The sequence below is a fragment of the Rana temporaria genome, chromosome 8 (genome assembly GCF_905171775.1).
Source record: "Rana temporaria chromosome 8, aRanTem1.1, whole genome shotgun sequence".
Lineage (NCBI taxonomy): Eukaryota > Metazoa > Chordata > Amphibia > Anura > Ranidae > Rana > Rana temporaria.
Genome location: NC_053496.1, coordinates 96,999,215 through 97,013,239, shown reverse-complemented (window position 1 = coordinate 97,013,239; position 14,025 = coordinate 96,999,215). Strand labels below are relative to the sequence as shown.

The 14,025-nt window shown below is 43.4% G+C and overlaps 1 protein-coding gene across 2 annotated transcripts in view; it reads right to left on the bottom strand.

Annotated features, from left to right (window-relative positions):
• ADAMTS14 (ADAM metallopeptidase with thrombospondin type 1 motif 14) overlaps positions 1 to 14,025 on the bottom strand; it is a 278,768-nt gene that overhangs the window by 43,585 nt on the left and 221,158 nt on the right. For both annotated transcript variants that reach the window (XM_040362329.1, XM_040362330.1), the window contains 2 exons: positions 8,375 to 8,538; positions 1,685 to 1,850 (listed from right to left, as the gene is read on the bottom strand). In XM_040362329.1, the coding sequence (XP_040218263.1) occupies positions 1,685 to 1,850; positions 8,375 to 8,538 (330 nt within the window). The remainder of the gene's footprint in view (positions 1 to 1,684; positions 1,851 to 8,374; positions 8,539 to 14,025) is intronic.

Below are 14,025 nucleotides of genomic sequence, written 5' to 3'. Positions count from 1 at the left end.
TCAAAGGCAGTAGAGAGGTTCAGGAGTAGGAGTACAGAATAGTGTCCCTTAGTTTTGTCCGTTAGTATATTGTTTGTTAGTTTTAGGAGAGCAGTTTCTGTGGAATGTTGAGGACAAAATCCAGACTGAAGGGGATCAAGAAGGCTATTATTAGCAAGGTGGACGCTCAGTCGGTTGTAGACTAGACGTTCAAGGAGTTAGGATAAAAAGGGGAGCAAGGAGATAGGGCGTAGGTTGTCAAGATTGGATGGGTCCAGTGAGGGCTTTTTAAGTATGGGGCTGACAAGTGCATGTTTCAAAGAGTTAGAAGCATCATCGAGCATATCTCACTGATGAAAGATAGGATTGCCGCTGTCATGCCGCTTGTATGGGAACATATGGTGCAAGCCCAGGAGGCCCAGAGAAGGGTTTATAATTGGGGAAGTGCCAAGACCAGAACCTTCAACCCTGGTGATAGAGTGTCAGTACTAGTCCCCACAGTTCAGAGAAAATTCCTAGCAAAGTGGCAAGGTCCCTTTGAAATTATGGAAAGAGTAGGGGAAAGTTTACCAGCCAGGGAAAAATAAACCAGAGCAAATATATCATTGTTAATCTTTTGAAACCTTGGAAGGACAGAGAGACTTTACTGCCCGATACATAACTACTTTGAGACAGAATTCTCACTGCTCCAGGTGAGCCTCGTGATGATCAGGGGTTGTTGAACCACCAGGGTGCTGGCAATGCGGTAATAGCAAAAAAACAAAAGAACAAAAGCTGGACAGCCGCACTCCAAAATTTTCTTTAAAAGAGATGTCTTTATTTTCAACTGTGCATACAGTCACTGCAAGCCCACAAAAATCAGTATGGCCATACTGATTTTTGTGGGCTTGCAGTGACTGTATGCACAGTTGAAAATAAAGACATCTCTTTTAAAGAAAATTTTGGAGTGCGGCTGTCCAGCTTTTGTTCTTTTGTTTTTTTACATAACTACTTTGGATCTGACTAAAGGTTATTGGCAGATACCCCTAACAGAATCTGCAGAAGAGAAGACTGCCTTTTCTACCCCGGAGGGGTCATTCCAGTATAAGCGGATGCCTTTTGGTTTGCATGGTGCTCCTGCCTTATTCCAGAGAATGATGGACAAGACATTGAGACCCCAGCCACCTATTTGGACGATGTCGTCACCCACAGCCCAGATTGGGAATCTCATTTGCCCCGGGTGTAAGCAGTAGCAGATTCCCTTAGGAAAGCAGGACTCACTGCCAACCCCAAAAAGTGCGCCATAGGCTTGGAGGAGGCCAAAGACCTTTATTGGTCGAGGGCTGATCAAGCCTCAGATCAACAAGATTAAGGTGGTTCAAAAGTTGCCCCAACCTATAAATAAAAAGCAAGTTTGTGCATTTCTTGGGATCACAAGTGTTTTATACCCATTTTTGCCACCATTGCACCCCAACCCATTTGTTTTGTGGTTAACTGGGAGAAGCCCTTCACCCGTGAGTTAGGATCCTGAACTGTTTAGTTGGTGCCTGGATGGCAAGGATTTTTGTATTTTATTTTAATGCAATCTTTTAAGAAAACCTGCTGTTTGGACTACCCTTTTTCTCAGTGAAGGTGATTCTATTGAGCCCCCACAATATATATATAAATGTTTTGTCTTGAATGGGTTGTTTTACAAGGTAAAGGTTCACATGTCAGGAGCACTTACCTCCTCCACATGCTTTAGAACATTGAGACCAACTTTTAAGAGCCCATTCGTAAGAGTCCATTTCCTCCAAAAGTACATTATTGTTTCCAATCATTGGTAAGAGATCTTCATGAATGATATATTTATATGTTAGGCTGCTTTTCAGTTCATCTTCCTGTGGCACAACCTGAAATGTAATAGAATAAAACACTAATTAATATAGACTACCAAGAATATACATAACAAAAATATAGGTTAATACAGAAGACAACACTAATTATTATGTATTATGTGGCGCAGATAAAGGTTGCTTAAAGTTGTATTAATACGCGGTGTGCTGGGTCAGCTTGGCCACCAACCTCAAGACATATTTTCTTTATTTATTTCAGCTTATATTGTTATTACATGAGAGAATTTCAACATACACTGGCTTATTTCATGAATGAAAGTGTCGCAATTTTGACCTTCTCCATAAATATTTCTGACAGATGTCAATTTACAAAATGTGAGCTCTGATTTATTGCCAAGGCCAACATTCCTCTTTTTACAGTCCCTTTAAATTAGTCTGACATTATTCTTAGCAATTTAAAAATGTTTGAATCTGAGGTGCTGAATTAAAAGGTGAAATGATTTCTCAGTGTGAAGATAAGTGCATATTGCCAAGTCCTCTGACTCTCGTTCAGCAGCTCCCTGAAATAAAAGGGCCTCAGATACCTAGGGGTTTATTTACTATAGCACCTAGTCTGCAAATGGGCTCACTCCTATGCATCAGTGACTACTTTAGTCAGAGAAAGGATTCACTAAAGCACTTAGTCAACATATTTACTAATGGTCACACAATTTAGCGACCATCTAAATGAGTTCCCCTAGAACCAGGCACTCTTTCCCAGATAATGAATAGTCTCGCTTGTTTTTGTTGTTTTTATTAGGGGATTAAACTTGGATGCGGAAAAGGGACATGGGATGCCCAGATAATGAATACTTCTTAGTAGTATAAAAGTAGTTGCCTCTATATTTCTTAGTAGAATAAAAGTAGTTGAGTGTAGATCTTACAGTCTCTTCCTCTGCACACTACTTGAGATCACTTGCTTCACTTCACTGTCCAAATCTAGATTCCTGTCACATTAGCACATGACTAGGCCTCACTCTGAATAAGTCCTAGCATTTTCCTGATAGCCCATTACAGGCAAAGGGTCTGCAGTCCCCTTTGAGGTAGCAACCATTTTAGAAGAGAAGAATAAATGTACTAATTGATACTTGATGGACTACTGATCCCAGCAAATCCTGCCAGGCTTCCGGGGGTTATACCGCAGCTGCAGGCATCATCCCGGTACTGTTGTTTAGAGCCAGCGATTGGCTATCCAGGCATAACAACCGCTCGGTTGTTATGCCGGAGGAGCGGGAGGGGACATCCCCCCCCTCCCGCCACCTCTCGCCACTCTGACCGGGCCTCCCGTCCCACCAGGAGACCCGATCCTCGATCCGGCACCTCCAGTGTCCAGGTGCAGACTGAAACTAAGCCGGAAACGGCTTCGATTCAGTCTCCGCAATGTAAACACGGAAGCGACGTCATTACGTCACTTCCGGGTTTCTCGGCTGCCAATGGCGCCGGATTTTAAAAAATACACAGTATTCAGAATCGCCGTTTTCGGTGATCTGAATACTTTAAAGTGCAAAGGAGGGATCGGGGGTCTTTTAGACCTGAAAGTCGCATGATTTTGCTGCAAATTTGATGCAACTTGAAGCAATGCCTGTGTATTCTTGGGGTCTATGGACACAGATATGAACATTACTCATTGAAAATCATGGGGTACGGCTTGTATTGCGATTTTGCAGTGACAAGTCGCACTAGTGGAAACTGAGACACAGTGATTCTAGAGCAAGCATTGAGAAGGAGATAGGAAGATCCCAGGTGAATGCCATAAAGAGCACAATGATCCTAGAGCAACACTGAGAAGGACATAGGAAAAACCCAGGAAAATGCCATAAAAGGTTAAAACATACCTGTAAACAATGACCACCTAAGCATGCATGAGTAGAGATCTCCACCATTTTTTGCTAAAATTGCAGTGAAACTATTTAGAACTCACATTTTCCATTAGTGATGGTATCAGTGCCTGAGCATGTTCAGATCTAGCCAGGAAACACAGAGGCTGCATCACTTCCTGCCTCTCAAGCTCAGAGAACTTGCACTGCTGCAGCCATCTTGGTAGTAGCAAACGCCCATAACACAGAGAAAGGAAGTAAAAGCATATAGAAAGCAAAAAGAAACGCTGTCACTTACGTTAAAGCTTGTTTAAAGCTTTCTTTGAGAAGCCTGCACCACCAGAATGGGGCTCCAACCATGTAGCTCATTTAGAGACTGTAGAGGAAGGACTTCCACCCAGGAGAGGCTGAAATATGCCCCCCAGACCACCAGAATGGGGCTCCAACCATATAGCTCATTTAGAGGCTGTACAGGAAGGACTTCCACCCAGGAGAGGCTGAACCTGGCTGGGGCGACAAATGGTAAGGGATACCTCACAATTCCAGTCCTGATCAGGTGAGGGGGAAAAAGGAGAATACCTGGGTGGGGGCCCTCTCTGGGTTTAATAGTTATGCGGTCCTATCAGGTTGTGGAGGCGGAGCCACAACCCAAAGGTGTATGCTGCCATGATGCGACAGGAAATGATCTTCTATGAAAAATTCTGAAAATACATTTTCTTAAAGAAATTAACGGCTAAGTTTTGTTAATAAGTAAAGCATAAGGACATTAATTAGCTTTGGTGCTGAGTCGTCGTTTAGCAGAAATCTTCCTCCTCCGATGTCCCCCCCACCCTTGCAATGCACTGGTGCATCAGGGGTAAATGGAACTAAGGAAGCCGTTATAGGCACTCATCAAGAGCACCCCAACTATGCCTGGGCTTTCTGTCCAGCTCCTCCATTTATAAAATCTGAAACGCAATCATTGAATGGAGGGGGACATTTCAAATATCTGCCCATCTTCCATTCATAGATAATTTTTAATTTATAGAATTTGCAGTACTGGCTTCTATGAATTAAGGGGTTGGACGCAAAAGGTGGGGGCACAGTCAGGCACTCTTGATGAGTGCCTGTGACAGTTCTCTTAGATCTATAAATCCCTGCTGCACCAGAAGATTATGGCAGCGGGGGGTGGCGGTGGGTTATCGGAGAAAGAAGATTTCTGTTAAATGAGGATACAGCAACACAAGGGACACATCTCAGTGAAGGCAAATAATGTTCCTTGTGCTCATTCTTTACTCTCTCTTTTTTTTTTTTTTATATATAAACTTAGGCTTTAATTAATGTTGATGTTAATTGTATATTTTCCTGCTTGAAAGATGTGTAAACCTTTATGCCACATGTGTCAAACACAAGGCCCTTGGGCCAAATCCAGCCACCAGGCCCTTGCATGTGGCCCTCTCATCTCTTTTGAAGCTGTGGCATGGCACCTACCTTGTCTCTGTCCTCATCTTATCTCTATCTAGAGGTGGACAGAACTCCTCCGACAGATCCTGCCCCTTTCTGTGCAGCTGCAGCACGCCCTTGACTGCATCTCCCCTGATCTCACATTCTTCCTGGCAAAAGTACAAGGTAAGAGGGCTGCAGGGAGGGTGGAGGATTCTTAACTTCTGATGGTGGGAGGGGGGCTCTTGACAGCTGATGTAAAGTGGGGGGGGGTGCTCTAGACATCCACTTATAATTATTACGAGCATAATACAATTCTATGCCAGTTGAAAAGGTGGGTCTAACACCACTGGTATCATCTACAAGAAACTTTATTGGAGACTGCTCAAACAGAGCACCATGGCAGAAACATGTTCTGTCTGAGTAGTCTTCAACCAAGTTTCTTGTGGATTATACCAGCAGTGTGCGACACTTCTTTTTCAGACTTGCATTGTCTGCTACAGGGGTGCGAGTGGGCTCCATGCCGGTCTGCACCTGCCCTTCACAGCTTGAGTCTTAAGTTAATTACTAAAACCAGTAATAATCGAATCCAGCGGCAATTATTTAGTATGATGAATAGATAGATTTAAATAGTCTTACAGATACAATTGGCCCTTTGAGGGCAACCACCGATGTGGGCCGCAATGAAAATAAGTTTAACCACCTCAATACAGGGCACTTTCACCCACCTCCTGCCCAGGCCATTTTTCAGCTTTCAGCGCTGTCACACTTTGAAAGACAAAATGCGCGGTCATCTAACAATTTACCCAAGTGAATTTATCTTTTTCTTCACACAAATAGTTTTCTTTTGGTGGTATTTGATCACTGCTGGGATTTTTATTAAAAAAATAAAATAAAAAAAAGACCGAAGGTTTTTCTTAGTTTCTGTCAGTAAATTTTGTAAATAAGTAATTTTTCTCCTTCACTGATGTGCACTGATAAGGCTGCACTGATAGGCACTGATTAGGTGGCACTGATGAGGAGGCACTAATATGGCACACTGATAGGTGGCACTGATGGGCAGCAGTAGTGGGCACTGATGGGCGGCACTGATACGGATAGGCAGCATTGATGGGTGCTGATGGGCAGTATTGATGGGAGGCACTGATGGGCAGTACTGATAAACAGGCACTGATGGGATGCACTGATTGGCATCACTTATGGTAACTGATTTGCGGCACTGATGGGATCTGCTGGGGCTTTCCTGTAATCCCCTGTGAGGAGATGCCGCTGATCGGCACTCCTTGACACACACTCTGTCAGTTTGAGGCGAGGAGAACCGATTCACTGCACTTCTGTATTTACACGTGACCGGCTGTAATTGGACACAGTCGATCACATGGTTAAAGAGCCATAGCCGCGGCTCTTTACAGAAATCAGGGTTGCACCATGTCCTAGCCACACGGCGCGGCCATGATCACTGTGCTACGCGCACCAGTGGGCGAGTGACCATTCTGGTGCCCATGTCATAGGACGTCCACCCTGATTAAGAGCTGCACCATTCCTCTGTCATTTGATGGTAGGCAGGCAGCAAGCAGTTTTTCATTTTGGATAGAACAAGGGAGGGTCAGATTTTTTTTTTCCCCTTCTATGTCTCATTGCAGAGATTTCCCTTCACTTCCTGTCCCATAGCCAAACAGGAAGTGAGAGGAAATCCCTGCAAATTAATGGAAATTCTTTGAGGACACCCAGGTTACCAGAACTTGTGTCCCCATTGGAAGATCTAGGCCCCGTACACACGAGAGGATCGATCCGCTGAAATTGATCCGCGGACCGGTTTCAGCGGATAGATCCCCTGGTGTGTACGATCCAGCGGATATTTTTCTGCGGATTTTTTTCCCCGGGGATGGATTTCCAGCGGATCAAGATTTCTTAGCATGCTAAGAAATCTATCCGCTGGAATCCAGTCCAGCGGATTGATCCGCTGGTCTGTACAGACTCAATCTGTCCGATTCCATCCCTCGCATGCGTCGTAATGATTCGACGCATGCGTGGAAGTCCTTATATGACAGCGTCGCAGCACGTCGCCGCGTCATCATCGCGGCGACAGCGCGACACGTCACCGCGGAGGGAATTCCGCAGGGATTTTGATCTCATGGTTAGTACAACCATGAGATCAAAATCCGCCAGAGGATTTATCCGCGGAAACGGTCCTCCGGACCGTTTCCGCGGATCGATCCTCTCGTGTGTACTAGGCCTTAGCCTCTATTACTTTTCTGAGGACAGCCCAAAATTGTGAGATTTTCTTTTACTTTCTCTTTCAATGATATTGGTAAACAGGACAAATAGAGAGGATGATTCTCCTTAACGGGGATCACAGACAGCAATACAAACTGATAGGTGTTTTCATTCACTCTCCACCCTGTACAAAACAAAAACGTTTTTCCTTTAGTTGTACCCCTGCTTTATGCTAGTTCTATCGGCCTACAAATCCATATTGGGCTCTAAAGCCTGGCCAGGGAGAGAAAGGGTAGGCTTTCTGGCCAACATTCCATGCTGAGGTTTTGCTTGGCTGGAGTGAATTCTTGGACTCTAAAAAAGTGCATGGATTGTGACTGTGGGTCTCCCTGTGGCGTAATGCATCTGTCTGCCGCTAAACCTTATTGTGCATATTGTATACCTTTGGTGCATTTGTTTTCTCAGGGGACAGTAGGCTACTCCATAGCATCTTGATAGTTTGCCAGGATTAAACAATGATTATCTAATGTGCACTGGTGTTATAGCACGTGTTAAGCCCTGTACACACGATCAGACCATCCGATGAAAAAAAAAAAACGATCGAGTCCAACGCGGTGATGTAAAACACAACGACGTGCTGAGAAAAATGAAGTTCAATGCTTCCAAGCATGCGTTGACTTGATTCTGAGCATGTGCGGGTTTTTAACCGATGCTTTTGCATACTAACCATTGGTTTTGCCCTATCAGTTAGGCGTCCATCGGTTGAATTTTAAAGCAAGTTCTACATTTTTGGACCGAAGCATAAATGACCAATGGGGCCCACACACGGTCGGTTTGGACTGATGAAACGGACCTTCAGTCCGTTTCCATTGGTTTTGACCGACCGTGTGTACGCGGCCTAACACGTCACCAAGGTAGGCTGTACACAAGCACAAGCATAAGCATATCAATCTTATCTTTTTATAAAGTTTTGATTATTTTTTTATCATTCTGGGCTATTTTCTTATAATATAAATGGGTTACATCTATAGAAAGGAACAGAATAAGCAAATAATCCATATTCACAGCATATGGTTCCTAACTTACCAACATCACTATAGGCTCATTCAGTGGTCCTGTAGTTTTCACACTTTTCTTGCCTTCTTCAATGGTGTATTCCCACTCCAGTCCCATTTCTAAAAGGGTCCTTGATTTGCTGTCCTTGCCCTTGATATTTAAGATAAAGTTTCCACTGACTTGATTTTTAATAGCTGTAAAAAGAGCACAAGATAGTAGATTCACTCCATAAAAAAAAATTAAAGTCAAAACTGTTTGAAATCAATATGCAGAAAAACATATACACCTGACTAGATTTTACACATTTAAAACTAAACACTCTAATGCCGCGTGCACACGATTGGACATTCCGACATCAAAGCCGTGGATTTTTTTCCAACGGATTGTTCGCTCAAACTTGTCTTGCATACACACGGTCACACAAATGTTGTCGGAAATTCTGAACGTCAAGAACGCGGTCATGTACAACACTACGATGAGCCAAGAAAAATGAAGTTCAATGATACCGAGCATTCGTCAAATGGATTCCGAGCATGCTTAGGATTTTTGTGCATCGGAATTGCATACAGACGATCAGAACTTCCGACAAGAACTTTTGTTGTGGGAAAAATTGAGAACTAGCTCTCAAACATTTGTTGTTGGAAATTCTGACAGCAAATGTCCGATGGAGCCTACACACGGTCGGAATATCCGACCAAAAGCTCACATCGAATATTTGTGTACACGGCATAAGGCTCATTTCCACAATAGCACAGCTTTTTCAGTCTGCCCTTTGGCCTATGCAGGTCTCCGAGACTGTTCACAAAGACTCTCAGTGCAGTGTTGGCTCCACTCAGAGAACAAGTTTTCCGGGTGCGTCGCTACCTGGAAAACATTATTCTTCTATTAGGAGGTCTGAAACAATTGCTGACGCACCAAGAGATTCTCATTAACACCCTGCAGGGATATGACTGGTTTATTAACTCTCTCTAACTTAACAGTTAGAATGCCAGGAGGAACTCTGCCAACTCCTCTGTTCGGTTTCCACTAGAGAAAACGGTGGCAGTCAAAAGAAGGAGTGCTAAAGACAGTAATCTCCACTTGTTTGACCATTTCTCAGTGCCTCAATCTTTGGTGCAAAATATCGTCATACCAATAATCCCTTGGGCGTTCTGACTTTGACAGTTTAAGCTGGGATTCTTGACACAATAGAGGAAACAGAGTTTGGCAAAGTTATCAACTGTCACTCAGTATACGGTGGTGGCTAAAGAGGGAGAATCTGAATAAGTCGCCCCGTTAGAACCATTAGACTAGATCACAATTACTATTCATCTTGGCATAGATAGCCTGGAAGGCACACTGCGAGAAACCGTTGATTCAGTCCAATGGGAGATTCCCAGCCAAGCAGGATAGATTAAATACCCTAGAAATCCAAGCAGCTTCTTTAGCACCTTTCACCTTACTACACAGAATCAAGGGAAGATCAGTCTCTCTGCAGTTGAACAACATGGCAGCAGTTGCCTATATTCATCACCATGGAGGAACGTGTGGCAATATGCTATTAAGAGAGGTAAACACCACGCTGTCGGGGTCAGGAAATCACCTGAAAATTCCAAAAGCAGTTTACCTCCTAGGGGACTTGAACACACAGACAGGCTGACCATCATGCAAACTTTCCAGAGCAAGAGTGGGCCATACACTGTAGGTCTTCTATGAGCTGGTCCACAGGTGGGGCCAACCACAGCCAGACTACATTGATTCTCACAGCAATTTCAAACTTAGGAAGATGTCTGAATCAGTTCTGCACCCCAAGGCAGAGGGAACTAATGGTTTAATTTTCTCCATGGATCTGCAATCTAGCCTATATATTTTCCAACAACATTTCTCTTAATGAGATTCCTCTTGAGGCTGTCGAAAGTGAACATGGAAGTCATAGCCATTCCTCCATTTTAACAATCAGGGCCTTGAGTTTTAGTGGCCATTCATCTCATGAAACAGAAGACAATTCCCCTTTGCACATACGCAGGCCGTGGCTGCAAACAGGACTACTAATAGGGGAAGCTTAAGAACCTAGCTGGCTCCAAGATGATCTCTACCTTGTGGAGTGTGAGAAGGCACTTTACGAACAACATCTATGCCAAAATCTGGAACAAGTTTGCGTTATTTCTCAGCAGGGCGAGATACTGATACTACTGCACCTTCGTGACAGTCGTTCTGGTAGACCAGATTAGACATGAGCCTAAAGCCTCGTACACACGTATGGGTTTCCCAGGGGACTTTTTACAGCCGGAAACCAGAGGGGAAAAATGAGAACCTGCTCTGTAACCTTTTCCCCCTACACGACCGGGTTTCCCGACAGGAAAACTGTCATGAGAGCTTTGGTCGGGAATCCCGGCCGTGTGTATGCTCCATCCCATAGGAAAACTGCCGGGCTAAAAACCACTGGAAATCGCGGCGGGAAAAAAGAGAGCTGGTTATCTTTTTTTTTTCCAGCAGTTTTCCTGTCAGGAAAACTGCGATGGAACATACACACGGCCGGTTTTCCCAGCCAAAAGCTCTCATGGCAGTTTTCCCGACAGAAATTAGGCACGAGGCATTAGCCTATATTCCTTGCAAGTGTCGACTAGGTTGGCAATAACAAGGCTTAAATATGCCGGAAATCCTTTTGTTTGCATACATTTTGAAGACAGTCAGGAGGTTTCAACGAAAGATGATCTTTCCCAGTGGAATCTATCAGTGTTGCTGGATTTCAAAGCAGTTCGACCATTTGCTCCAACAGAACAGTGTTCAGTGTTCATTTTGTGACATTATGTACTAGGCAGTGTCTATCGCAAGCAGAAGGATGTCTGAGATTCAAGCCTCGAAAAGGTTCAAAAAGAGATATTGGTTTCTTTCCAGAAGGAGTAGACTTGTGTCTGGTAGATCATCTTGTGCTAAGGGTAGCAACAGCCCTCCCACACAATAACGGAATTTCCGACAAGAAATGTTCAATGTGAAATTCCGACCGTGTGTAGGCCCCATCGGACATTTTCTGTTGGAATAACTGACAGCAATAATTTGAGAGCTGGTTCTCAAATTTACTGACGGGAAACGTTCTTGTCTGAAATTCCGATCGTCTGCATGCAATTCCGATAAAACAAAAATCCTACACATGCTCGGAATCATTTAACTTAATTTTTTTCACGGCTCGTCATGGTGTTGTACATCACTGCGTTCTTGACGTTCGGAATTTCCAACAACATTTGTGTGACTGTGTGTATGCAACACAAGTTTGAGCCATAATTCCCTCAGAAAAAAAAATTCACGGTTTTGTTGTCAAAAATTCCGTTCGTGTGGACGGGGCATAACAGTCATCTGGGCATTGTCTAACTTCCCAGAGGATCACTCAGGAGGGTCACACAAATTGGAAATGTACAGAACTTGAAGTCCCTATCCACAATTGCCATTTTAAGATCATGAAATAAGCCTTTCATCTTTCCAGCTGGAATTCGCCAGGGAAAAGAAGAGGCTACCTTCTGGACTTAGTAGGTTTGGTCGTGCATATAGGGCAAGGTGTCGTGAAACTCCTTAAGCAGTGGTTTTCCCGACGGGAAAAAGTCAGATGGGAATCCCGGTGGGAAAAAATAAAACATGTTCTCTTTTTATCCCCCACAGTTTTCCTGTCGGGAAAACTCCTATGGAGCATACACACGGCCGGGATTCCCGGCCAAAAGCTCTCATGGCAGTTTTCCTGCTGGGAAAACCGGTCGTGTGTACGAGGCATGAAAGTCTGCAAAAGACTTAAGACTGGGGCAGAGATTCACCTTCCAGAAGGACAACAGCCCTAAATATACTGTCAGAGCTACAATTGAATGGTTTAGATCAATGCATATTCATGTGTTAGAATTGCCCAGACCTAAATCCAATTGAGACTCTGTGGCAAGCCATAAAATTTGCCGTTCACAGATGCTCTTCATCCAATCTGACACAGCTTGAGCTATTTTACAAAGAATGGGCAAAAATGTCACTCTTTAGATGTGAAAAGCTGGTAGAGACATACCCAAAAAGACTTGCAGTTGTAATTGCAGTGAAAGGTGGTTCTACAAAATATTGACTCCGAGGGGCTGATCACAAATGCACGCCACACTTTTCAGATATTTATTCGTAAAACAAATTAGAAAAACATTTATAATTTGCCTCCCACTTCATAATTATGTGCCACTTTGTGTTGGTCTATTACATAAAATCCATTTACATTTTTGGTTGTAACATGACAAAATTTAGAAAATGTCAAGGGGTATGAATACTTTTTCAAAGCACTGTATACAGTGTGTGTGTATATATATATATATATATATATATATATATATATATATATATATATATATATATATATATATATGTAATTATAATTTTGGGGATTCTGAGTAATGTTTTAGCAAAACAATTATGATTTTTACATGTGGGAGAGAAATGTCAGATTTGGCCCGACTGTGAAGTGGTAAACCCAGGGGCACTAGCACACGTTGCTTCATCACAATGAAGCAAAGGCTGCAATTGTTACAGGTATACTAACACCCATACACTCTCCAAAAAAAGCTGACTACTTCACTCTGAACTGCAGGCAAAGAGCTACATACATTGGGGCTGATTTACTAGAACTAGAGAGTGCAAAATCTGGTGCAGCTCTGCATAGAAACCAATCAACTTCCATTTTTTTTTGTCAAAGCTTAAAGCGGAGTACCACCCAAAAGTGGAACTTCCGCTTATCGGATCCCCCCCCCTCCGGTGGCACAATTGGCACCTTTCGGGGGGGAGGGGGGACAGGATACCTGTCTTTGAGGTATCGTTTCCCACTACCAGGAGTCCGGGTCGCGGCCTGTGATGTCAGCATGGGGCTCCCTCCTTCCTCCCCCGGCCGCCGGGCCAGTAGGAGAGAGGAGCAGGGCTCGCGCATGCACAGTAGGGTTCCCGGCGTGAAGCCCTATAAACTGTAGATATGTTAAACCTGGAAAAAAAAGAGATTCCCCTATGCACACAAATTAGGTGCAGGAATATCCCCTCACTGACAAACTGTATTCTGACAGTGGGGCCATCTGCCAATCGCCAAACCTATATTTTCTACTTGTATAACAATAACATATCAAATAGAAATAAATCAAATGTCTTCAAGAATTAAGTAATCCATCTTTGATAAAGAATAAAAATAAAACAATTCACAATAAATATATATTGATTGGTTTGTGTGAATGCTATTGTGTCTAAAAACTATGGTATATACCAGGTATATGCAATTAGGGGACCTCCAGCTGTTGAAAAACGACAAGTCCCATCATGCCTCTGTGTGTCATGCTTGTGGCTCTCAGAGTCTTGCTATGCCTCATGGGACTTTTAGTTCTGCAACAACTGGAGGTCCGCTAATTGCATATCCCTGGTATATACAGTTAGATCCATATATATTTGGACACCATTTTTGTTTTTTTCAGGTGTTTACCAAAATGTATTCAAGCTATAATTAGATATGGGCTTAAAGTGCACACTCTCAGGTTTAATTTGAGGGTATGTACATCCAAATTGGAGGAAGGGTTTAGGAATTAAGTATAGCCATCTCCCCTTTTTCAAGGGACCAAAAGTAATTGGACAATTGAATTAAAAGCTGTTTTGTGGCCAGGTGTGGGATACTCCTTTGTTATTTCTTCATCAATTAAACAGGTAAAAGGTCA